The sequence below is a fragment of the Babylonia areolata genome, chromosome 27 (assembly GCF_041734735.1).
Source record: "Babylonia areolata isolate BAREFJ2019XMU chromosome 27, ASM4173473v1, whole genome shotgun sequence".
Taxonomy (NCBI): Eukaryota; Metazoa; Mollusca; class Gastropoda; order Neogastropoda; family Buccinidae; genus Babylonia; species Babylonia areolata.
In genome coordinates this window covers 16042401-16069289 of record NC_134902.1, presented here as the reverse complement: position 1 = coordinate 16069289, position 26889 = coordinate 16042401, and the positions used below count along the sequence as shown (strand labels likewise).

The 26889-nt window shown below is 40.6% G+C and overlaps 2 protein-coding genes across 5 annotated transcripts; one reads left to right on the top strand and one right to left on the bottom strand.

Annotated features, from left to right (window-relative positions):
• Positions 1 to 770: 770 nt before the first annotated feature.
• LOC143301016 (transcriptional adapter 3-B-like) lies at positions 771 to 21590 on the bottom strand. Of its 2 annotated transcripts, none has more exons than XM_076615009.1 (11): positions 21468 to 21590; positions 19934 to 20114; positions 18549 to 18730; positions 16794 to 16952; positions 15231 to 15383; positions 13954 to 14053; positions 13257 to 13380; positions 11443 to 11546; positions 7502 to 7612; positions 5006 to 5199; positions 771 to 3274 (listed from the first exon to the last, which is right to left on the bottom strand). In XM_076615009.1, exons 2-11 carry the CDS (start codon positions 20052 to 20054, stop codon positions 3134 to 3136), a joined length of 1389 nt encoding a protein of 462 aa, XP_076471124.1. In that variant the 5' UTR covers positions 20055 to 20114; positions 21468 to 21590; the 3' UTR covers positions 771 to 3133. The 2 variants fall into 2 exon arrangements, with proteins under 2 accessions (XP_076471124.1, XP_076471123.1); XM_076615008.1 differs by having other exon boundaries at positions 773 to 3274; positions 16794 to 16955.
• A 118-nt stretch (positions 21591 to 21708) lies between these two features.
• On the top strand, positions 21709 to 26785 carry LOC143301245 (GPI alpha-1,6-mannosyltransferase 2-like). 3 transcript variants are annotated; one of them, XM_076615383.1, is made up of 3 exons: positions 21709 to 21789; positions 22772 to 23959; positions 25469 to 26785. In XM_076615383.1, exons 1-3 carry the CDS (start codon positions 21709 to 21711, stop codon positions 25718 to 25720), a joined length of 1521 nt encoding a protein of 506 aa, XP_076471498.1. In that variant the 3' UTR covers positions 25721 to 26785. The 3 variants fall into 3 exon arrangements, with proteins under 3 accessions (XP_076471498.1, XP_076471499.1, XP_076471500.1); XM_076615384.1 differs by having other exon boundaries at positions 21712 to 21774; XM_076615385.1 differs by having other exon boundaries at positions 21717 to 21770.
• Positions 26786 to 26889: the final 104 nt, after the last annotated feature.

Here is a 26889-nt window from a genome sequence, read left to right as displayed (position 1 = left end):
TGCAGCCCACGGATGCAGAAGAAGAAGAAGAATCAGTAAAGCCCAGGTAATTTTGTATTTCCCTTCAGCTGGGTACAAATGAAAACAAAAAAAACACCCAGGCTGAACGACATGGGAGAGAGAGACACAGAGAGAGAGAGAGAGAGAAGATGGATGTCAAAAATGAGACCTTTTCCCCTTGTTTTTTAAATATGCTTCAGACATCAAGGGAGAGACTATTTCTTGAGGCATTTTAATAATATGTTTGATTTTGATGAAAGCATATGGTTGATGCATCATTCAGTGAAAAAATGAAAATGATAAAAGAAAAAGACGAAAAACATCAACAGCAGTTGCATATCTAATTTTATGTTTGATTTTGATGAAAGTATATGGTTGACGTATCATTCAGTGAAAAAATGAAAATGATAAAAGAAAAAGAAGAAAAACATCAACAGCAGTTGCATATCTAATTTTATGTTTGATTTTGATGAAAGTATATGGTTGACGTATCATTCAGTGAAAAAATAAAATGATAAAAGAAAAAGAAGAAAAACACCAACAGCAGTTGCATATCTAATTTTATGTCTGATTTTGATGAAAGTATATGGCTGACGTATCATTCAGTGAAAAAATGAAAATGATAAAAGAAAAAGAAGAAAAACACCAACAGCAGTTGCGTATCTAATTTTATGTTTGATTTTGATGAAAGTATATGGTTGGCGTATCATTCAGTGAAAAAATGAAAATGATAAAAGAAAAAGAAGAAAAACACCAACAGCAGTTGCGTATCTTTATTGGAACTAATCATCAAACACTGTTCACATTCAAAGTCAACATTCATTGGTCACAACTTTACTACATACATTCTTTTTTGTTCCATTGCATTCACTCCTCACTTATTTTTGAAATGACAATGTGCCAAACAGGTCATATCCCCTTTGAGAGGATAACGTTTTGCTAATCTCAGAGCATAATAAGTATTTACATCAATCAATGCAATGATGTTTCAAAAAAAAAAAAAAAAAAAAAAAAAAAAAAAAAAAAAAGTATGGTATTGTGACATTTAACTTGCATATTACAATGAGTACTATGGTCAGTCAATTTTTACATGATATTGGTATACTGAACTTGCACAGTTTGATGATTTCTGCACATAATGTGAAAAACAACAACAACAACAAACAAAAAAAAAAAAAAACCCCAAAAAACGAAACAAAAACCAACTGCAATGATGATAAGCAAGTAAAGAAAATTGTTCACAGCACATCATTTCAACAAGCAACAGCAAGAATGGTTTCCACACTAACCAGTAATAATCAGATGCTTTAAGTAGACTTCCTACTTGTTTCAGAACAAAACAAGTTAAAGAACTTGACATGACCAGTGCATGACAACTGGGATGCATGTTTGAGCCCCTCCAAAAGCAAGTATCAAAGTGGGATTTTTTTTTTTTTTTTTTTTTTTTTTTGCCTGTGGGCTGGCAACTATCGAGAGATAAGCGTACTATGACCTGAGAGATAAGCGTACTGTGACCTATGACCCCCAATGGGAGGACTGGGACCACACAGTTGTGTGTCTATCATCCGTTTCAGTGACACATCTTTTGGAGTGTTGCTTATATTGCATCGCCAAGACGGCAAGTGTCTGCATCTCTCAGGCCCGGTGGACACCAGGGAATCTTACGAAAGGAAAAGGAAGCATAGAGTGCAGCACTGTCATGCGGTCCCAAACCCTGAACGGACCTCGCTAGCAATACTGCTGTCATCCTTATAAATCATCAAAGATAGAAAAAAAAAAATGTACCATGTTTTTCTGTGGCCTTTCATGCCCTGCTCTCGTGGTGACATCAGTTTTGGGTTTCCCCTCCACCTCCAAGCCTGTGGTGAGTTCATCCTTCCAGGTCTTCAGTGTCCTAGGGGACTGTCCTTGGAGGGACATGGTGGGGGTCTTAATCCCTGGGGGATACTCACTCAAGTGGAGCGATGGCCTAGAGGTAACGCATCCGCCTAGGAAGCGAGAGAATCTGAGCGCGCTGGTTCGAATCACGGCTCAGCCGCCGATATATATTTTCTCTCCCTCCACTAGACCGTGAGTGGTGGTCTGGACACTAGTCATTCGGATGAGATGATAAACTGAGGTCCCATGTGCAGCACGCACTTAGCGCACGTAAAAGAACCCATGGCAACAAAAGGGTTGTTCCTGGCAAAATTCTGTAGAAAAATCCACTTCGATAGGAAAAACAAATAAAACTGCATGCAGGAAAAAATACAAAAAAAAGTGGGTGGTGCTGTAGTGTAGCGACACGCTCTCCCTGGGGAGAGTAGCCCAAATTTCACACAGAGAAATCTGTAGAGATAAAAAAGAAATACAAAGTCTGGCTCTTCAACTATGCCACTGCTGTTGCCATTAGAGAGGTCAGGGGGGCGGGGGGGGGGGGGGGGGGGGGAATTGGTGGGTGATGTCCTACTTATGTTGAATCTGAACACCAGAATACAGGCACTACTCAATACCACCGAAGCGACTCAGTTTCAGTTTCTCAAGGAGGCGTCACTGCATTCGGTCAAATCCATATATGCTTCACCACATCTGCCAGGCAGACCAGACGCCTGACCAGCAGCATAACCCAAAACGCTTAGTCAGATCTTAAGTGGCACGCACACAGCGACTCAGCTGCACCAAAGTGACTCAGCAGCAGTGCAGGGTCTCCTCTTTCTCTGGTGAGTGGCCTGATGGTGACCTCAGTATGAGGGGGCTCAGAGAAGGGATGGGGAGGGAAGGGAAGGGAAATGAGAGCAAGGCCACTGAAAAGATACAAGACAATGGGGCAGGAGTGGGGAAAAAAGATTATCTAAAAAAAAAAGATATATATATATATATATATATATAAAAGAAAGAAAAAAGAAAATTGTAACAATGCCATTAAGAGACAGAGAGAGTTCAAGATGTCATAGAAAGAGAGAGTTCATGATGCCATAGAAAGAGAGAGAGAGAGAGAGAGTTCACGATGCCATAGAGAGAGAGAGAGAGAGTTCACGATGCCAGAGAGAGAGAGAGTTCATGATGCCAGAGAGAGAGAGAGAGAGAGAGAGAGAGAGAGAGAGAGTGTGTTGACAAACAGGTGGCGGATGACTAGTCAGCAGAAAGGCTTCCTTCACTGGTTGTAGCTTTCGTCCAAAGCCTGGTGAATGGCCCACCACTCCTTCATCACCTTCTTCACAGACTCCCGCTCTCGCTTCAAGCTGGGCTTCTTCTTCTGCCGGGCGGCGTTCAGCTTGCGGTACTCTTCCTGCAGCTGTAAATTAAAAATAAAAACAACAAAGTTTTAGTTTCTCAGGGAGGCGTCAAAGCATTCAAACAAATCCCTACACGCCACCCTGACGCACTGGTCAGGCCTCGAGTGCCATGCATATATATTCATTTACCTAATACAGAGGGGATATCTCTATAGAATTTTAACAGGGGACAATGCTTATGTCGTCATGGGTTCTATTTCAGTGCCGCCAAGAGTGTGCTGCACACGGGACCTCGGTTTACAGTACTCATCAAAATGACTAGAAGTAGAAGCTTAGTTTGATTTTTCTTCCAGTCGAACTTGGGAGAAATGGCAAGACTATTGCACCTTCAAGAGTACTAAACACACACAGACACACATAATTCCCTTTTTTTGTGTTTTTGTTAGTGTTTTAAGGAGGCAAGCACTGCATTTCTAAAAGTGCTAAATTTGCACACATACACATACACACACACACAGATCGAGAATTTGTTTTTTCTTAAAAAAAAAAAAAAAAAAAGAAGAAGAAAAAAAAGGAATAGCATGCACTGTACCTCTGGACATGCACACATAAATACACAATTGCTTTTTGTTTCATTAAAAAAAAAAGAAAAAAAAGAAGCAACCATGCACCTTCAAATGCAGTAAACTCATGTACACAGACACACAAATATCTTTTTTTTTTCAAACTGAAGAAATAAGCATTGCACCTTCAAAAGAACTAAACTCACACACACACACACACGCAATCAAACCCACATCCACACTCAACATCACCCTACCCACACACCTCACATTCTCTGAAAATCATCATCATCATGAAATCATTGTCATCATCAATATATCATCATCAGCAGCAGTAAATCCATCTCCTCCTCCACATGAGAAAATTATCACCATCATCAATAAATTATCATCATCATCATCATTAAATCTTCCTCATCCACATTAGAAAATCATCACCATCATCAATAAATGATCATCATCAATAAATGATGATGATCATCAAATCCTCCTCCTCCACATTAGAAAATCATCACCATCATCAATAAATTATCATCGTCATCAAATCTTTCTCCTCCACATTAGAAAATCATCATCATCATCATCAATAAATCATCATCATCATATATCCTCCTCCTCCTTAGAAAATCATCACCATCATCAATAAATCCACCTCCTCTGCATTGAATCATCATCATCATCATCATCAGAAAAATTGTGTTTGGGAAGGTGTGCAGCCCGCTTTCATGGTGGACTTTTCGTTGCTTGCAGAGCGAGAAGAAGGTCATGTGATGACATGCGCGGCCCATCACCATAACTGGCTTCTCGGAGTTTGCACTGTCTTTGCTTGGACAACTTTTCGGCAGAGTTTATAAATGGATCAGCCTGAACACGTAATGGCAGGAATATGACAAGAAACAAACTCAAAGTAAACACAGAAGACTAAAACAAATAATGGGTGCAATTATAAAACCAAATATGTCTTGTAAACTTGCAAAACCAGTCATCGAAAATGGTCAAAACCCTTTCGTCAGAACAGCGATTTCTTCGATGAAACATTACCCTTTTGGTGACCTGGAAAAAAAAAAGAAAGAAATTGTGACGCGCATGCGGTTCTCACTGAAAATAACCGGGGAACCTCCTCCATGAAAATCAGACGGAAGTGAGACTGCATAACCCTCCCAATTATCGTCATCAGAAACCCTTCCTCATCCTCCTCATCCACCACCTGCCCCCTGAGTGACCCACCTTGGCGTCGCACTCCTCGTACTTCTTCCACAGCTGCTGCCAGGCCTGCCGTTCACGGGCCTTCTTCGCCAGGTCCTTCAGGTGCTGGCTCTTCCACTGCAGCAGGGGCTTCAGGTTGGCCTGCGCCTGCTTCAGCTCCGTCAGGATCTCGTCGCTTGGGTCATCCTCCACCTCCTCCTCTGGCTCCAAGATGCCTTCAAAAGCAATTCCACAGGGTGTGAAGGGTTGGAAATAGCAAAAAAAACAAACAAAAAACCCCCAACATTTATTGATTTCATCAAAAGGCATCCTCCACCTCCTCTTCCGGCTCCAAGATGCATTCAGTGCCACTGGAGTGAAGGGTTCAAGATAACCAAAGAAAAAAAAAATCATTTGATTTCATCAAAAAGGCATCCTCCAACTCCTCCTCTGGCTCCAAGATGCATTCAGTGCCACAGGGGTGAAGGTTTGGGAAAAAAAAAAAAAAAAAAAAAAAAAAATTTGTGTGAAAATGCGTCATCCACCTCCTCTGGTTCAACAATGCCTTCAGTGCACCTGGGGCGAAGGGTTTGGGCAATTTCAAAAATATTTTCTTATGTTTGCACCCACCCACACACACACAAAGCAACAATAAAAGAAACATCTAACTTTCTGGTCTATAGACCCTTTTCAAGGATGAACCACATAAGATTTCTTAAAAAATTATTTTTAAAAACTTTTTCTTTCAAACTTCTGGAATACTTGACCCTTGGTGAAATTATTATCAAAACCTATTTTGCCCTTGTCTCTGATCAGAGACCAAACTGTAAAGCACTTCACAAACAAGGGAGCCATTTGCGACACAACAGGCTGCCTACCCGGGTAGAGCCGACTGACAGCTGATCATGACGGCAGTGCTACTTTTCGTGTGATTATCACTGGTGTGACTGATTTTGCTCAACAAAGAAGTAATACAGTGACAAGAGGAAGAAGTCTTTGTGATTTTGTATTTGTATTTCTTTTTATCACAACAGATTTCTCTGTGTGAAATTCGGGCTGCTCTCCCCAGTGAGAGCGCGTCGCTATACTACAGCGCCACTTTTTTTTTTTTTTTTTTTTTTTTTCCTGCATGCAGTTTTATGTTTTTCCTGTCGAAGTGGATTTTTCTACAGAATTTTGCTAGGAACAACCCTTTTGTTGCCGTGGGTTCTTTTACATGTGCTAAGTGCATGCTGCACAGTGGACCTCGGTTTATCGTCTTAACCGAATGACTAGCGTACAGACCACCACTCAAGGTCTAGTGGAGGGGGAGAAAATATCAGCGGCTGAGCTGTGATTCGAACTAGCGTGCTCACATTCTCTCACTTCCTAGGCGGAGGCGTTAGTTACCTCTAGGCCATCACTCCACTTATTTATATGGTGAAATCTGGCCAAGCAAAGCAAACCGATAGGCCTCGTTTGCATCCGTTTGACATGGTACAGTATATGACACCAAATTTATATGCATATCAACAATTAAGCGTAAAAAAACAACGAACTGAAAAAGCTATAAAAAAAAAAGCAAAAAAAAAAGCTGACATTAAGTGGGAAACAGGCTGAAAATGAAAATAAAAGAAAAAAAAGGCAATGATGACAAAGAAAAATCAGTTTTAGTTTCTGCACTAGTGGGTCATGGTTAAGTATGTGTAATTAAATGTCAGTTTTAGTTTCTCAAGGAGGTGTCACTGCGTTCAGACAAATCCATACAGGCTACACCACATCTGCTAGACAGATGCCCAACCAGCAGCAACAACCCAACGCTCTAGTCAGGCCCTTGAGTGCATGTGTATACAATTGTGTGCCCATCAGAGTGGATTTCTTCAACAGAATTTTGCCAGAGGACAACACTTATGGGTTGCGATGGGTTCTTTTACAGTCCGCAAAGAGTGTGCTGCAGATGGGACCTCAGTTTATCGTCTCACCCGAAAGACTGGTCGCTCAGTTTGATTTTCCAGTCAAACTTGGGAGAAAGGGCAAAAATGGGGATTCGATTGCGATCGCGCCTTGACTTTAGCCCGATCGCCCAAACAAGCCGCATAATTATGCGACCTGGTTGAAGACATAATTAGACAAACAACGAGGATGCCAAAGAATCGATAGACAGAAAATACGAAAAAACTTAGCCGTATGCAGTGCACAGGAACACGTGTCGAGATGGCTGCCGGAAAAAGAGGGCGCTAGCCAGGGGGCCACAGGGGAGGTTACCTACTTCTGGGAGGTTATCGGCCGTAGCTACTTTCGTTTTCTCCACACAGGCGGATTGTAGTTTGCATAGGACAGGAATGTCAGTCCCCTGCCGGAGTCTGCACTAGTGGGTCACGGTTAAGTATGTGTAATTAAAATGGGGATTCAAACCCCAGATTCAAACTCATGGACACTGCATTGGCTGATAAGCGTCTCAACCATTCTGCCACCTGCAACCTTGACAAAAAAAAAAAAAAAAAAAAAAAAAAAAAAAAAAAAGGAAGGGAAGGAGAGAAAAGGACGATGGATGGATACCTTGCTCTTCCAGCTCTCGCTGTATCCGCCGTTCCAGAGTGGCAGGGTTGGTGATGTTCAGCTGTTTGGCCAGGGCACGGGGAGAAATGGCTGGAGCCTCCTCTAAATTTTCTAAGAAAAACAACAATAACAACAATTATTACAGCAACAACAACAACAACAAAAAAAACCAACCCAATCCAGTTCATAAAACACATGTAATGTATTCTAGCCATCAAATATGAAATATGGATTCTTCTTCTTTCATGGTTCGAGGGCTGCAACAGCTATGTTCACCTGTATGTACAAGAGGGCTTTTACGTGTATGATCATTTTCACCCTCCAAAGTAGGCAACCATACTCCGTTTTCGTGGGGTTGTGCATACTGGGTATTCTTATTATTCTTGTTGCTTATAGTCCAGTTGAATGCGCAGGGCCATATCAGGACTGTCAAACCATACAAATGCTCAACCACATCAACACAAAACTGTCACATTTACAAAATAACACTAAGACAAACCCACAAAACACAGTTCATGACACAGTATCCCAACCATTTAGCTCCTTATGGCAAATAAGACAAGGCCATGCTGAGGACGCCAGCCATTCCGCTTAATTTATCATCCCTAGATTACAAAAAATTGTAAGAAAGGAAAAAACAACAAACTTCAAAGCCAAACAAAAAATACATAAAAAGGCCATATAGGCAAACAACATTGCAGAATGGGCAGCTAGTGCCCATCCCAGTGTTTACATCTCACTACCTAATCGCCACAGCAAAACAGCACAGATAGTACATCATAGACTGCGGAAAAGAGAAAAAAGTGTCAAGGCTTGCTTGAAAAAAGAAAGGGGAATGGACTGGGAAGGCAGAATAAGGAGACAACAGTGAAGATAGAAAGAAGGCAGAAACAAAGAGAGTGACAGAAAAGAAGAAATTTCTAGCACAGAATTTACAGGAGGCAGGGATGCTATTTATACTGAAAGACCCCCGGCATCCCACGGGGCGGGGGGTGGGGGGGGGGGGGTGGGGGGGTGGGCATACTGGGTATGTCTGTGTTTCCATAACCCAACCAAACACTGACATGGATTACAGGATTTGTAACGTGTGTATTTGATCTTCTGCATGTGTATACACACGAAGGGGAGGTTCAGGTGCTAGCAGGTCTGCACATCTAGAACGGTATAAAACACAGACCAAGACCTTTGATATGACAGATATATTGCACACAAGAATGTGTGAGTGACTGCAGTTATGACTTCTATCAGCAAGAACTGCACACAAGAATTTATGAGTGACTGCAGTTATCACTTATATCAGCAAGAATTGCACACAAGAATTTATGAGTGACTGCAGTTATCACTTATACCAGCAAGAATTACACACAAGAATTTATGAGTGACTGCAGTTATGACTTCTATCAGCAAGAATTGCACACAAGAATTTATGAGTGACTGCAGTTATCACTTCTATCAGCAAGAACTGCACACAAGAATTTATGAGTGACTGCAGTTATCACTTCTATCAGCAAGAGTTACACACAAGAATTTATGATCGACTGCAGTTACTACTTCTATCAGCAAGAACTGCACACAAGAATTTATGAGTGACTGCAGTTATCACAGTATATGACACCAAATATCACTTATACCAGCAAGAATTGCACACAAGAATTTATGAGTGACTGCAGTTATCACTTATACCAGCAAGAGTTGCACACAAGAATTTATGAGTGACTGAGTTATCACTACTATCAGCAGAATTACACACAAGAATTTATGATTCGACTGCAGTTATGACTATCTACTCAGCAAGAACTGCACACAAGAATTTATGAGAGACCAGCAGTTATTCACTTCTACCAGCAAGCACTGCACACAAAGAATTTATGAGTCGACAGCCGTTATGACTTCTACCAAGCAAGAATAGCACACAAGAATTTTAGCATGACCAACAGCAATGTATGACTTCTATCAGCACGAATTGCACACAAGAATTTATGACCAACAGCAGTTATGACTTCTATCAGCAAGAACTTGCCACAACAAGAATATATGACCAACAGCAGTTATGACTTCTATCAGCAAGAACTGCACACAAAGAATCTATGAGTGACCTGCAGTAATGACTTCTATCAGCAAGAATTGCACACAAGAATTTATGAGTGACTGCAGTTATCACTTATACCAGCAAGAGTTGCACACAAGAATTTATGAGTGACTGCAGTTATCACTTCTATTAGGAAGAATTGTACACAAGAATTTATGAGTGACTGCAGTTATCACTTATACCAGCAAGAACTGCACACAAGAATTTATGAGTGACTGCAGTTATCACTTCTATCAGCAAGAATTACACACAAGAATTTATGATCGACTGCAGTTATCACTTATACCAGCAAGAATTGCACACAAGAATTTATGATCGACAGCAGTTATGACTTCTATCAGCAAGAATTGCACACAAGAATTTATGAGTGACTGCAGTTATCACTTATACCAGCAAGAGTTGCACACAAGAATTTATGAGTGACTGCAGTTATCACTTCTATTAGGAAGAATTGTACACAAGAATTTATGAGTGACTGCAGTTATCACTTATACCAGCAAGAACTGCACACAAGAATTTATGAGTGACTGCAGTTATCACTCCTATCAGCAAGAGTTTAAGTTTCAGATTGAAGAAGGTGTCAAAGCATGTACACTGATATCCATGTGCTACACCACATCTGCTTTAAAAAAAAAAAAAAAGAAAACAAAGAAAGAAAGAAAAAAAAAAGAGTTAGAGTAGAAGAAGATGGCTAATCTATGCACAGACCTAATGCGCCGGTCAGGCTTGGAGAAAAAAAACAGTTCAAACCTCCTTGCATGTCTGTTCTTGATCATTCAAATGTTTTGTTTATATCGACGACAAGCAGAAAGCACCATCCAGCACAGCGGGGCCGGCTGATCAAGAGTTTCTTGTTGTCAACAGTGTACAACAATTGTACAATGCACATTAAAAACCACTTCCCAATGAAAAAAAACAACAACTGAAAAGGCGATATCAGAAAATAAACGACAACAAAAAATAAGTTTTATGTTTCAGGAAACTATTAGAAAAGGACTTTTTCTCAAGCCAGGTGTCTGAAATACCTGAATGCACTTGTGCCCCAGGAGAAGGAGCAGTTTTCACTATATTTGTAGTTGTATTTTGTATTTATTTTATCACAACAGATTTCTCTGTGCGAAATTCGGGCTGCTCTCCCCAGGGAGAGCGCGTGGCTACACTACAGCACCACCCATTTTTTTGTATTTTTTCCTGCGTGCAGTTTTATTTGTTTTTCCTATCGCAGTGGATTTTCTGCAGAATTTTGCCAGGAACAACCCTTTTGTTGCCGTGGGTTCTTTTACGTGCACTAAGTGCATGCTGCACACGGGACCTCGGTTTATCGTCTCATCTGAATGACTAGCGTCCAGACCACCACTCAAGGTCCAGTGGAGGGGGAGAAAATTTTGGCGGCTGAGCCGTGATTCGAACCAGCGCGCTCAGATTCTCTCACTTCCTAGGCAGATGCGTTACCTCTAGGCCATCACTCCACTTATAATAGTGCTGTAACTTGGTTAAAAAGAGAAATCATGCGCTCTGTGGCTGGAGAAATACCAATACTTATACTGCTCAAAGAAAAAGGGACATAGACAGAGAGAAACAGGCAGAAACACAGAGACAGACAGACAGACAGAGAGAGAGAGAGACAGACAGACTGAGAGAAAGAGAGACAGTGGCAAAGAGAGAGAGAGAGAGAGAGAGAGAGAGAGAGAGAGAGAAAGAGACAGACAGAGAGAGAGAGAAAGAGACAGAAACAGAGAGATAGTGACAGTGTGAGAGACAGAGAGAGCGAGAGAGAGAGCCAGTGACAGAGAGAAAGAGAAAGAGACAAACACAGATGGGGTGGAGTGTTTCAAGTCAACTTTTTTCTCACCTCCGAAGTCTGTGATTATGTCTTCCATTGGCGTCATTATGTTTTCTTCCAAAAGCGCCGACACTAGACGCTGTGTGAGCGGTCCTATAGGCGAGTCCTCCATACTGATGGCCACACACACAAAAACACAACTTTTTAAACTCACTACAGCAAAGCAGTCTGATACTAACACTTCCCAGACACACACACACAACTTGCCTGACTGTCACACCTCTCAGACACACACACACACAATAAAACTTGTTTAACTGTCACACCTCCCAGACACACACACACACAAAACTTGTTCAACTGTCACACCTCCCAGACACACACACACAATAAAACTTGTTCAACTGTCAAAACTCCCAGACACACACACACACACAATAAAACTTGTTTAACTGTCAAACCTCCCAGACACACACACACAATAAAACTTGTTTAACTGTCAAACCTCTCAGACACACACACACACACACATAAAACTTGTTTAACTGTCAAACCTCCCAGACACACACACACACAATAAAACTTGTTTAACTGTCAAACCTCCCAGACACACACACACACACACAAAACTTGTTCAACTGTCAAACCTCCCAGACACACACACACACACACACAATAAAACTTGTTTAACTGTCAAACCTCCCAGACACACACAATAAAACTTGTTTAACTGTCAAACCTCCCAGACACACACACACACAATAAAACTTGTTTAACTGTCAAACCTCCCAGACACACACACAATAAAACTTGTTTAACTGTCAAACCTTCCAGACACACACAATAAAACTTGTTTAACTGTCAAACCTCCCAGACACACACACACACACAAAACTTGTTTAACTGTCACACCTCCCAGACACACACACACACAAAACTTGTTCAACTGTCAAACCTCCCAGACACACACACACACACAAAACTTATTCAACTGTCAAACCTCCCAGACACACACAAAAAAAACTTGTTCAACTGTCAAACCTCCCAGACACAAACACACAATAAAACTTGTTTAACTGTCAAACCTCCCAGACACACACAAAAAAACTTGTTCAACTGTCAAACCTCCCAGACACAAACACACAATAAAACTTGTTGAACTGTCAAACCTCCCAGACACAAACACACACAAAACTTGTTCAACTGTCAAACCTCCCAGACACACACACACACTAAAACTTGTTTAACTGTCAAACCTCCCAGACACACACAAACATACACACACAAAACTTGTTCAACTGTCAAACCTCCCAGACACACTCACACAATAAAACTTGTTTAACTGTCAAACCTCCCAGACACACACACAAAAACATGTTTAACTGTCAAACCTCCCAGACACACACACACAAACTTGTTTCACTGTCACACCTCTCAGACACACACACACACATAAAAGCTAGTTTAATTGTCACACTTCCCAGACACACACACACACACTAAAACTTGTTTAACCAACAACTCAGATGCAGAGTGGAAGAAACATTACTTTTGTATGATGTATAACAATATATTGTATATGAATGTGTATTGTGTGTGCGTGTGTTTATGTTAGTTTGTGCCTGCCTATGTGTGCGTATGTGTTAGGGTAGCTGTTAGATACACATGTATGTTAAAATGTATGTATGCAGTGTGTGTGTGTGTGTGTGTGTGTGTGTGTGTGTGTGTGTGTGTGTGTAGTCACATTTTGGTGTGTGTATGTAGCATAGATATAATGTTTTATGTTAACAAAAGCGTTTTTGCAAAGCACCTAGAGCAGATTTCTGGATAGTGTGCTAGTGTGTATCCATTAATATTATTATTATTATTATAACAGCACACACCTGTTTTCCGCTTTTCTGAGTAATAATGACGGATCGGTTGTGCCATTGGACCCGTTAGCAGTGGCGCCTGGGTAAGTGTGATTGGTATGGTTGCTGTGTCGCTTCTTGTCATTCACCTTGCTACCTGCACACACACACACACACACACATATATATATATCTCCACAGATAAATTCTGTATTAAAGTAGTTAAAAATGGCATACACATCAAATCATGAAAAATCATTAAATAAAATCACCCAACCCCCCCCCCCCCCAAAAAAAAAAAAAATTTAGGATGCCAAACAAAACCTTGATTTTGTAATTATGTTGAAGTTGAAACGACTAAAAGCCAACTATGGGAGAATTCTGATTTTACACAATTAAAAGAAAGATCATAAGAAGTTGATTTTAAAGTAAATAAATACCCCGAAATTTGGCCAAGCAGAGCAAACCAATAGGCCTAGTTTGCATCAGTTTGACATGGTACAGTATATGACACCAAAAAATAGATACGCAAAGCATCTAAAAGAATCACATCCTTTCAAAACCATTTGTTAAATGCTTTTTTTTTTTCTTCTGTACGACAGTTGTGAGTCTTATTTTCTGCTGTTTGATATTCTGACATCTTAACCACAACATGTTGTGTGAACATGGGATTAAAAAATTCTTTAAAAAAATACCTGCCAAAAAAGGCATCAAACCAAATGTCACAGACCTTCAGCCATCTCCTCAAGTAAATCCTCTTCTGCCCAAACTTCTCTATAGTGCCGTCCTAGGGGTGGTATTTTGAAATACGTGGATTCTTCATCCTCCACCTGGAATGAAATAATGATAATCAAAAACAATCATAGTAAATGAATAATTAAAAAAAAAGAATGTATTGCTAAATTATCAAAAACACAACATATATAATACACAAACTAAAAGCAGAAAGACGCTGCTACATTCTTCACCATGGAACATCTCATTCATACAACACGAATGAAAAATAAAATCAGCTGTTAAATGATCAGCAGCTTCATTTACAAGATATGAAACACATTTTAGGACTTCAGGAAACACACACACACACACACACACAGAATGAGAAGTCACACCACATTGTCAAAAACGTTTCTTTATCGTTAACCCATGAAGAAATAGGTTTCACACACACTCACATGCAAACACACACATTCATCAGGGAAGACCGCTCACAACTTCGGCTATCCTCATTTTCTTTCTTGCCATCAAACACTTCAGACATGAAGGGACCAAAGGAGGGAAAAGATGGGGAAACTTTGTCAGTCTTCAGAAAAAAAGAAAAAAGAAAAAAAAAAAAAGTGATTTTTCCACCTTTTTTCTTTTGTTTTTTTGTTTAAATGTCCTTAGATAGTTAGCATCACAATTCTGATGCACTGAAAATAAGTACTGTCCACCTTCAATGTTTTGCTTGCTAGAATAGATTCTCATAGGAAGAGAATGACATGTCACGTAAATACGAAGATGATGAAAAAAAAAAAAAAAAAAAAAAAAAAATCACCCCCCAAAAACAAACAGAGGCTGGGCAGTAGTCTTTCTGTGTGTCTTTTCTCAGTCTTTAACAAAAGCTTTAACAGCCTGTAAGAACCCTGGTCCAGGTTGCATGAGGCAATCCTTGCAGTCCTAAGTTTGCTTAAGAGTTCAGAATATTCCTACGCGCATCATGGAATTTACCGTAGTGTTAGGAACATTCTTAATGATAAGCAAACTCAGCGCTGCAAAGATAAGTTTGCTTAAGAGTTGAGAATATTCCTAAGCATATCATGGAATTTACCGTGGTGATAGGAACATTCTTAATGATAAGCAAACTCAGCGCTGCAAAGATAAGTTTGCTTAAGAGTTGAGAATATTCCTAAGCATATCATGGAATTTACCGCGGTGTTAGGAACATTGTTAGTGATAAGCAAACTTAGCGTTGCAAAGATCGCCTCATGTAACCCACCCCTGGCCCCTTCCCTCGGCTCAGCTGACCTTTTGGACCTGCTCTTCCAGGTACTTGACGTCCTCATCGGTGATGGGGCGGCAGTAGTTCTCCATGGCCTGCCAGAACCGGTCCACACACTCGTTCTTCACGACCCGGGGAAGCTCGGCGGCGGAGTTGACCGCTTCCCCTTCTGATTTCATCTGCAACAAACAGACCCGGCGTCTCGGCGTCTGTGGGGGAACTGGAGAATGACTGATCTGGATATGAAGGAAAGAGGGAAGAGGAGAGAAGAGAGAACAAACGAAGAGACAGAGGGAGGGTGGGAATATAAAGAGACAGAGAAAGAGAGAGAGAGGAGGTGTGGGGGAGAGGGGAGAGAGAGAGAGAGAGAGAGAGAGAGAGAGAGGGAGAGGGGAGCGGGGAGAGAGAGAGAAGAGAGAGAGGGAGAGGAGAGAGAGAGAGAGAGAGAGAGAGAGAGAGAGAGAAAGTGTAATCTTTCTATGTTAATGCACATACAGAAACACTGGCATTCCTCTATATTTCATGAGGCTTTCATGAATGTCTCTGCTTTCCTTGTTCGTCTGTTTATTTTTATCAGATAAAAAAAAAACCAAAACCAAAAGTCACACGTTTCACTTGTTTGAGCATGCATGCATCTGTTTATGATTTCTTTTCTTTCTAAACGTCATATGAAGTGAAACGGACTTCTTTTTGAAAAAAAGTCAAGACTGGAAATTTTTTCGTTTCATCAATTCAAGGGTATTAACTTGCATGGTTTACAATTTTTAACTGTGAATTCCGACTGATTCTGTGGATATTTTTATGGCAGTTTGGGGCATAATCCAGTAAGTGGTGAGGTGTTCACAAACCTTTCTCTGAATAAATATTTAACGGTCTCCTTCTCCAACTTTCCATCACATGTTATCGTGTATTGTCGATTGAATATAGGATTGAACGGGCAGGTCAACAACTTGAAACAAAATGGCGTCGTTCATGTTCGCGAAGAATATGAGCACGCGCTTTGAATGTGTATAAATATGTGTACGCAAATGATTTTTGCCCATGACCTTCAGGGCTCAGCCAATAGATCTATAAAGTCCACTCGTATTGATTTTAGTGTTTTCCGAAAAAGACCACTTGGGCGAATGAACATAGTGAAAACCCTGTACACTGAGAGTAAAACACACAAGCTTTTTATGTATTGAGCAGAATTTCAAAATGTAATGTTTAAGATGAGAAAGATCAATTTAAAGCAAATTAAGTCCCCTAGCATTAATTACAGATTAATTTCCCTTTTTTACTATCTGCACCAAAACGTTTGAAAAATAAATATAACTTCCATGCTTAGCAAACTAAGTTCCTGTTTGAACAAAAAATGATAATAATGACTGCTCTTGTTGTTGTGTCAGAATATCAGATCAAAGTGCCAAGTTTAGAGAATAAAAAAAATAAAATAACAGTAAATGCAGTTTGCATATAATTTGGCTTCTATTTGCGAGTTATAGACCGAACTTTACGGTATATATCTAAATACTGAGAACACAAACCTCCCTGAAAAAACACACACACACCCCCACCCACATACACACACTCGCACACAAATTCGGCACCTGAGGAAGTTTGCTCTTTGAACGCGCCACAGGTGAGGCAACGCTGGATGGCGCAGGTGCTGCCTTGCCGCTGCTCTCCTTGAACTTCTTGCTTGGTCGCTCCTCTGGCGTTGATGACGACGCCCCCTTTCCACGTTTTGTTGCTGTGGGCGGCTCTGACTGCTGCAAAGCAAGCCTGGTTTAGCGTTTCATGTTCAGAGTACCCCTGAAAATGGAGTATGGATGCCAACATGTCATACACGTAAAAGCCCACTGTGAACATACAAGTGAACATGGGAGTTGCAGCTCATGAATGAATGAAGAAGAAGAAGAAGGAGAAGAAGTTCAGTGTTGCTGAGAAACACTCTTGAGAAATAAAGTTCAAGTATGCCGAGTTATCAAATAGCATTTTCTTCTTCTGCATTCGTGGGCTGCAATTTTCACATTCATTGATGTGTATGAAAGGCTTTTACGTGTATAAAGGAAATTTTCTATCTAAAATTACGTTTAAATAACATACTTACCGTGACCCAACTAGTGCGTCGAATTCTACTTGAGGGACATCTGTCGCTTTAGGGATGATGGCTCATCGACTTCTACCAGAGAGACGTCGCACACCTACGGGATGATGGCTTAAGAGGCATCGCTTCTGTGGTAGTTGCACAACAGGCCATCACAGCAAACAGACGGTAGAACAGGCGAGCCCTCCACCTTGTCGCGCTATTCTGCACTAGTTGGGTCACGGTTAAGTATGTGTAATTAAAAGGAAATTTTCTATCTAAAATTACGTTTAAATAACATACTTACCGTGACCCAAATTTAAGACCCTCCCTCCTCCCCGCTTCCTGTTCTCCCTGCTCACTGTGCCGGTGATGGCATATTGCCGTCAAAAGAGGGCGTTAGCCAGCGGGACAAAGGGGAGGTTACCTACTTCCGGGAGGTTATCGGCCGTAGTTTCATTTTCTCCGCATAGGCGGATAGTAGTTTGCACAGGCAGGAATGTCAGACCCCTGCCGGAGTCTGCAGAGTGAATGCTGGATGTGTTTCCATAATCCACCCAACGCAGACATAGATTAACGTGCATGTTTTATCTTCTGCATGCATACATAAACACACAAAGGGGGTTCAGGCACTAGCAGGTCTGTAAATATGTTGACCTGGGAGATCGAAAAATTCTCCACCCTTTACCCATCTGGTGTGCTGAAACCGGGGATCAAACTCTGGAAACTCAGGTGAGAATCCAGCGTTCACATGGCATGTTAAGTTCAGCCTAGCTGAGAATCACATGTCAGCAGTATACTGAATTATTATATAGCATCTTTAGTACAGCTGAGCTGAGAAACATGTCAGCTATGTACTGAATTATATATAGCTGAGAAGCATGTGTCAGCAATATATACTGAATGCTTTCTCCCTTTTTTCTTCCTTTCTCATTCTGAACAAATGACGACTTTACAGCAATCATGCATTATGTTGTTTTCAAGTCAAGCCATTTTCAACATGTCTCACAAAGGAAAACTATCTGTCCAAAGCCATCACACATGCACACACACAAAGACACATACACACACACACTCATGCAAGCACCAATCCACACTAAATACCCACCCACCCACCAAATGCACACACATTTAAGTTCACAATACCTGTCCCAAATGAAGTCATTCCTGAATAAAAATTAGAACCCCCCCCCCACCCCCTTCCAATTTTTTCCCTCCTCATTCAGACTGATTCTTCCCTTAAATTCAAATCATACTCCATTCCCCAATAGCTTACCACTTTGCCTTTAATGAGGGGAGTTTTGACATCCTTCTTCTCCTGCCAGTTCTGCAGAATCTGGGTTTCTGATTTCAGCAGCTTGAGGCGACGACCCACTGATGCCAGCAGCACTTCAAGGTCTGTTTGCACTGTGTCCAGTTCTTCAATGCTGATCGTTTCTGTTGGTGAACGGCCAAGGACTGGAAAGGGAAGAAACATGAGTTAGTGAGTTACCACTTCAGAATGAGTTTACTGCCTGATCAACCAATAATGCAGTGTGATTTTATTGTTTGATCAGTAAATACTGTTGCATGGTTTTATTGCTCGCTCAGTACAACAGTAAGATTTCATCACTTGATCTGTAACACAATGATTCTGTGCCTTAATCAACATAATAATCTTATAGCTTGATCAATAGGGCTTGATTAATACAGCAGTATGATTTTATTATTTGATCAATACATCAGTATGATTCTACTGCTTGTTCAATGTCAAACTAAGTATCAGTAGAGTCCAAAACCATTCAAAGTATCAAAGATAATAGTACTTGATCAATGTATACAATAAGATATCAATAAATTATGTAAACTTACCAAAAAAGCTGTACTGAAGCATCAGTTTGAATACACCATTCGTCGTTCAATAATTATGTCACATACTGGGCAAAAAGGGAAAGAGAGGGTGGGGAAATCAGTCAAGAAGAAAGACAGAGCAAGAAACAGTGGGCTGCAAAGGAGACAAACCCTGCACACTAATGCACACACAAGGCATACTTTGTGTACTTGTTCACGTGAAAGCAAGCAAGATACCACACTAACTATAAGCATAAATATCATAAACATTGTCAAAACATTTAAATCCTCAGAAAGGATGGAAGGGGCCTCGAGAGACAGAGAGACAAGCGCAACAGTTAAATGATTAGAGTGTTGGACCACCTGGGGTTGTAGGTTCCATCTTAGCATCAATACCTGGTGTAATAAGGGTGATTTTTTCCAATCTCCCAGGTCAACACATATGCAGATATATACCTGTGCCTCAATTCCCTTTGTCAGTTCGTGTTTATTCACACTGTATGCAGAAGATCAAATATGGATACATTAAAGATCCTGCAATCCATCTCTGTGTACGTGTTACGTGTATTAATTTTAGGGAAACAGGAACATACCAAGCCTGCCTTAACAGCAAGGTAAAATATACTGAAGATGATCATATGCTTAAGCTCATTAGTACATGTATGCATGTTGATGTTTACAAGTGAATGTGGGAGCTGCAGCCCATGAAATTGATGAATGCAGAAAGAAAGGAAGAAAAGTTGATGGAAAGAATCCTTGATCTCACATAAACTATAAAGAAACGCACACACACACACACACAAAAAAAACAAAGAGAAAAGGCCTACTCACTGGCAGTGTACCGCTTGCATTCCTCCTCATGGTTGACAATGCTGAGGTCAGGGAACTGTAGTGGGCAGTCCTTTTCCTGCTGTTGCTGCTGCTGCTGGGCGGTCTTCCCCTTTCCCTTCATTCTTCAGCTGCTACTTCACAGAGACTTCACTGTCTGTTTGATGTTGCATCAGTTGTGATCCTGGAAATAAACATGGCTCCATATATAATTTGAAAGTTGATAAGAAAGAACCCCACAGATGACCTCCCAACCAGATGGACACCACAATGACCTAACCATCATCATGAGAAAGAAGCTCAAATGGTACGGACAGGCCACAAGATCAACAGGCTTGCAAAGACCATTCTGCTGGGCACCGAACCAGGCAGTAAGAAGAGAGGGTGGCAAAAGAAAATGTGGAGGACACCACCAAAGAATGGACAGACCTGAAGTGTCCTGATGACCCTTCACTGGGTTATGGGATAGGTGAATGTGAAGGTAAAGAAGAAGTCTGGATATAAACTTAGTTTACCTGGCACTATTATAATTAACGCTCATCACTTAATGAATATGGTTTAAGGCATTTTAAAATAATGATTTCTTGACATGAATACATTTTTTAAAACAGACACATAACTGATATGCTTGAAGGAGTGTTTCCTTTTTGTTATATATCATAAATACACTTTTTGAATTGAAGTTCATTCATCTTCATGTAGCTAGCTCTAATGTACTTCAAGTTCAAACAAGATACAGATCAAATGTAGCTACATGTTGTTGTTTTGTTTTGTTTTTTGCTAAGACCATCTACCATTTGATTTACTTAACAATAAATTTTAAGATACATGTACTCTCTCAAGTTTGTTGTAACAATTCCCACTGGAACACGTTCCTGATCCTTCCTGAGAGACATTTTGCATGTTCATGTGTGTACCTCCCACTGATAGTTTCAAAAAGATCCAAAGACTTGAAGCATGCAGACTGGACCACAAGAAACACAGTAAGTATAACACACCGGCTAATAATTATAATCAAAAACATATATAGAAAACAGTGTGGGTATGGGTATGGTGGAAGCAAAACTACCTTCACACCCAACACATACAGTACTTGCACATATTTCCATAGCCACAAAGACACATACACAGCACACACATCATGGCCCACACAAAGACACCCCGACCCCTACCTTCAACCGAGTGACACGCACGTGTGAGTTCAACAAACTACAAAGGTACTATGACAGTTACTCCTGACATGTCAACGACTCTACTTCTACTTCGTCACTCAACACTGTAACAAGGCATTGGAATCCTGACGTCAACCAATTCACTATTATTCAATTCGAGTATTGATTGAAATGTCACTGACAATAATAAAAACAACAATAACACTCTCGTAAACAAAAGCACGTGATGAGAACCTAGCGTGAAGGTACGACAGCGCATGGATGTCCATACAGCACGTCTAATCATTTCTTTTATACTTTTAAAAACTGCTTATTTTGATTCATGGAACCTATATTCGATATAATATTTACACTACGACACTTACCTTGGGGAGGATCATCAAACTGCATTCAAATCAACACAGATGTTTGAAAACTAATAAAGCGTTTAACAAAATCCGTCGGTGGGTTGGAGACACACGCACTCAGATGCCCAAACTCGACTCTCGTGCACAATGAAAATCTATAAATAGACAGACTTTCTCACCCAATCGTGTATACTGGAGCAAAAACAGCAAGCCAATCACAAAGCTCCTTATTTCCCATTGGAACAGCACACTTCCGGCAATGGCTTCTTTCATGAGTTGCGAGACAGCAGGGATAGGAAAACTTGCCCTTCAGTCTCGCCTGTTGGTGATTGTTTTGCAGGTTGACTTGCATTTTTGTAAAATTGTTGGCCACATTACTTGGGTGTTTGAAATTCAGTTACTACAGCAGTTCAAAATTACTTAGAGTTTGAATGACTTAGTTCGATTTTTAGCAGACGACAAAATTCAGGGAAAGAAGGGAAAGGACGCTGCAATTTAAAAAAAGAAAAGAAAAAAGAAAGAAAAAAAAAAGCCTTTAAATAGAAGGATTTTGTATGCGCAAGGGTATTATAATGACATTAAGTCATCATCCACTCCGTTTCTAAAAACGTCAGAAAACAATGGCTATTCACACGTGCTCTCTCACCCCTCCCACCCCTACACCACCCTCACACACACACGAATGTAATACGCGCACACACTAAACACCAGTTCCGCATAAAATTACTACAAAGCACAATAGCAAGACCTCCACAGAGCTAGTGCACCCATCCCTGTTTATTTCGTGTGTGTGTGTGTGTGTGCATTGACAAAATTATATATATATATATATATATGTATATGCATATTTTTATATATATGTGCGTGCGTGCGTGCGTGTGTGTGTGTGTGTGTGTATAGATGTTTTGTTTCATATTACTGTGTATCATATACACATAATTATATATATATGTGTGTGTGTGTGTACACTCCAAAATTGGACAATAAAAAAGGTGTATTTCATTATTATGAATTATTTGATATACTGGTCTGTGAGGGAGACAACCAACCATAGGGATGGTCATGTCAGGTATATGTGTTTAAGACTGTGACAAGAGACAGCCAGATGATGATGTTCCTTATATGTGTTCACATCTGTGACTAAACTTTTGTGTTACTTGGAAATAACTAAATGATAGTGTTCCATAATTTGTTTTAACTTGTGGCTAAACTTTTGTGGATATGTGTTTGAGAGAACTAAATGATGTCGCTTGTCTATTTCAGTTTTTGGCTAACGTTCTATTGAAGACAGCTAAGTGATGAAGTTCCACATTTTGTTTCAGTTTGTGGCCAACGTCCTGATCCCAGACCACGATGCAGGAGTCTTCAGTCCTCCGATGGTGGATGAAAAGCAATTCACAGTTGTTGATAAGACCATCCTTTTCTTCTTAGGTGGCTTCCGTCACTGGGATGCAGTATACTTTTTACACATTGCCCACCATGGCTACACATACGAAAACTGTGTGGCGTTCTTCCCTTTGTATCCAATGTTAATCTCAGTGATCAAAGAAGTTTCGCTGTTGTGTCCCTGTCTGTCCCTGTCGTCTCTTCTGTTGGTGTCTGGTGTTGTGGTGAATGTGGCCCTGTTCGTTGTCACTGCTGTGGTCTTGCTGCAGCTGGGGCTGAGGGTCACGCAGGATTTCCACCTATCATACCTGGCTGCTGTACTGTTCTGCATAAACCCTGCCAGTATTTTCATGACAGCTCCATACACTGAGACACTTTTCGCATGTCTCTCGTTCGGAGGGATGCTTCTCATCAGGCAGCAGAAACTGTTCGCAGGGACAATTTTGATTGGAACATCTGCATTGACAAGGTCCAATGGTGTTGTTTCCATGGGTTTCATTCTTCATTTTCTAGCTGTTGAGTATGTTCAGTACATAATGTCCACATACAGGGCTCACAGAAACTCCATGCTAACATTTTTTGGTTTGTTGATTGAGAAAACAGTTACTGTTGGTGTCAGAGCTGTCGTCTTTTTGTTGGTTGGCTTTATTCCTTTTGTCTTTTTTCAGTCGTACATCTACAGGCATTTTTGCTTCCCAGATAACTGGGACGTAAGGTTAGATCCTGCTTTGGTAAGTCACGGTCGTGAAGAAGGTTACAAACTGGTAGGGGAGGGGCCTGTGTCACCCTGGTGTCTGGATCCCATCCCGCTGTCCTACTCCTATATCCAGTCCCACCACTGGGACGTGGGCTTCATGAAGTACTACCAGGTGAAGCAGATTCCCAACTTCATTCTGGCAGGACCGATCATTGCGCTGAGTCTGTGCGCCTGCTACAGCTTCTACCTCCACAGGCCGGACGCCTGTCGCACTCTGGGTGTGATGGAGGTGGACAAGTACAAAGTGGAGACGGTGGGCAGCTCGATGGATGAGAGGAAAAGTGGCTGGCACAGTTCTTTCCTTGTTGTGTACGTTCTGCACTTGTTGTTCCTCACCTGCTTCGGCTGCTGCTTCATGCATATTCAGGTGAGGTTTATGGAACTGGCATGATTATTATTGTTGTAATTAAAGCATGGAAGTGCTGTCTGCCAAACATTTGTGCAGCGGTTCATATTTGTCTCAGTGTCTAGGTTTCCCTGCTTTTGATTGTCTAATTATCTTTCATCATTCATTTTTACGTCCTTTTTTGTTTGTTTTGTTTAGCATGAGCATCAGTGTTGATGTGCCCCTTTTCCTTCTCACTCTCAAGTGATTTTCATTGGTTTCTTCTTTAACATGCTGTTGGCTCTTATTTATATACATATAATCTGACCAATGTTTCTCACAGTCCAGAATGAAGAGTTTATTAGCAGTTACCAGGGGTTGGTTTTTAAGTCACACAGTGAGCGAAGCCCTTCACTTTTGCCTGAAAGCTTAACAGTTTATTGAAGTACACTCAGCCACTCGTCCAGCATGGACTGTCGAACTAAGGACCAAAACAAGTGATCTTCTCAGAAACTGGCACTTCATCTCTCCAGTGACTGCTTGGCTTATTGTTTTGAAAGAAAATTCATTATTAAAAAAAAAAAAAAAAAAAAAAAAGCCAGTCAGTTTGAAGCCAGATATTTTCACTGGTATGACTGCTGGAACTCTGGACACAGAATAGAAGCAAAATCAACAATATATTTAGTTGTCTTGTAATAGATACCAGCGCTTGTTTCATGGATTAAAAAAATGATTGTCAAGATTCTTAAAAGAACTCAAAGGTATGTTAGTGTTTGAGTGTGCCACTTCTAGAACATGTACACACAGTATGTATGATATCCATGTTGATATATTGATGACTTTTCAATGATAATGTATTTGCGATTATTTTGCATTTATGTGGACAAGAGAACTTTACAATAATTTATATCTTTAGTGTTTGAGTGTGCCACTTTCTAGAACATGTACACACAGTATGTATATCCATGTTGATATATTGATGACTTTTCAATGATAATGTATTTGCGATTATTTTGCATTTATGTGGACAAGAGAAATTACAATAATTTACATCTTGCTGCTTTTTTTTGTTTTGTTATTTTAATTCTTCTTCTTCTTCTCCGTTCGTGGGCTGCAACTCCCACGTTCACTCATATGCACATGAGTGGGCTTTTACGTGTATGACCGTTTTTACCCCCCGCCATGTAGGCAGCCATACTCCGTTTTCGGGGGTGTGCATGCTGGGTATGTTCTTGTTTCCATAACCCACCGAACGCTGACATGGATTACAGGATCTTTAACGTGTGTATTTCATCTTCTGCTTGCATATACACACGAAGGGGGTTCAGGCACTAGCAGGTCTGCACATATGTTGACCTGGGAGATCTGAAAAATCTCCACCCTTCACCCACCAGACGCCGTCACCGTGATTCGAACCCGGGACCCTCAGATTGACAGTCCAACGCTTTAACCACTCGGCTATTGCGCCCGTCTATTTTAATAATTGGTGTGAGTGTGTGTGAAAATTGAGCTCTGCTACATTATGAAAAAGAAATGTTTATGTGCTTCCAGGTTTTGACCCGCTTCCTCTGCTCAGCTTCCCCAGTCATCTACTGGTTTGCAGCACACATGGTGTGTGAAGAGAACGAGCAGAAAATGTCCAGCGAGGGTTATCCTTGTGGTCATACAAACATTTGCTGCCTGTCTGATCTGCTTCCTTTGTATAGACAGTGCTCAGCTCAGGGGAAGCATGTGTTACATTTCTTTGGGGGGTATCTGGTTATTGGGACAATTGCTTTTTCAAATTCACTTCCATGGACCTGATGTAATTCTGTTGTTATTGTTGGTGTGCGATGGATCTGACATGATTTTGTTGTGACTGTTTCATGAAAACTGGCGCTGCTGGAATAAGAGAATTGATTTATGATAAGTTGTTTCCAGGTTTTTCACCATTCAAGATGTATTGGGATTTTAACCCTCTCCAGTGAGTCCAGGGCACTTACATATGCAAAAAATTAACAGTGACACATAAACAGTACAGGACATGTAGCTGAACACGAGGCATCAACATACTTAATGTGCACACACTGGCATGTAAAACACACTCACACGACGAACCAAAACACACACCAAGAGAGAAGAATGTGATGCCAGGAGTTTCTCATGGAGTGATGGACTTGAATGTGTTTTAGTTCCGTTTTACATAAAGTGTTTGGTAGCATTATGCTTTTTTCATTTCTTGCATAGACACCATCACTTGGCTGAATGTGCTGATATGTCCTTTCTGTCAAGGAAGTTTTGGGTGTTGCGCATTTTTGTTGTTGTTTTGACAGTATGAGATGGTCTTTGGTTTCATGATGAGCTGGCTTTTTAGCAAGACTGCCTACATGGTAGGGTAAAAACCTACTTGTACAGATGTGTATTTGTGAATGTGGGATTTGCAGCCCAGGAACCAAAAATAAAAAGAATAAACAGTTTAGGAATAATCTTTGTTTTGGTGCTGACAAAATTACTTTCCATTGTGTTTAAGGCTGACATATCAGTTTTGTTTTATTTAGAATTGATATTTTCTTTAAAAAAAATTACCTTGTATGTCTTTTATTGTTAACATGATCAGGAAACATGTTTGTTTTCATGCAGAAGCCCCCCCACCAACCCACCCCCCAAAAAACCAACAAACAACCACCACCAAACTTTCAGTTGTTTCTAATGCTTCTGACATGTTTTGTTAAGATGTTTCATTAAAAAAAAGAAAAGAAAAAAAAGTGTCACTGGAACCTTGTGTGTGTTATTCATATTGTGTCAAATTTCCAATTTGGCCGATATATCTGATGTGGCCAGCATTGCTGTGAACTTGTTCCATTGTGGTCTGGAAATGCTTCATCAACATCCAAAGGCATGCCATGCATAGCACTCACTGTAGATGATTATTCATCATGAGAAAATGCTAATGTTAAAATTTCACCACATGCACACACAACCAAAACAGTGAT

What these genes read in the sequence shown, in the direction of transcription:
- LOC143301016 (XM_076615008.1), bottom strand. Translation starts at nt 20,054, where the DNA reads ATGAAGGGAAAGGGGAAGACCGCCCAGCAGCAGCAGCAACAGCAGGAA. An exon ending in ATGCAAGCGGTACACTGCCA is followed by an intron (nt 18,731 to 19,933) that starts GTGAGTAGGCCT and finishes TTCCCTTTCCAG; the next exon opens with TCCTTGGCCGTTCACCAACA. An exon ending in CAAAGAGCAAACTTCCTCAG is followed by an intron (nt 15,384 to 16,793) that starts GTGCCGAATTTG and finishes TGTTTGTTGCAG; the next exon opens with ATGAAATCAGAAGGGGAAGC.
- LOC143301245 (XM_076615383.1), top strand. Translation starts at nt 21,709, where the DNA reads ATGGCTTCTTTCATGAGTTGCGAGACAGCAGGGATAGGAAAACTTGCC. An exon ending in TGTTGGTGATTGTTTTGCAG is followed by an intron (nt 21,790 to 22,771) that starts GTTGACTTGCAT and finishes ATTTTGTTTCAG; the next exon opens with TTTGTGGCCAACGTCCTGAT. An exon ending in GCTGCTTCATGCATATTCAG is followed by an intron (nt 23,960 to 25,468) that starts GTGAGGTTTATG and finishes ATGTGCTTCCAG; the next exon opens with GTTTTGACCCGCTTCCTCTG.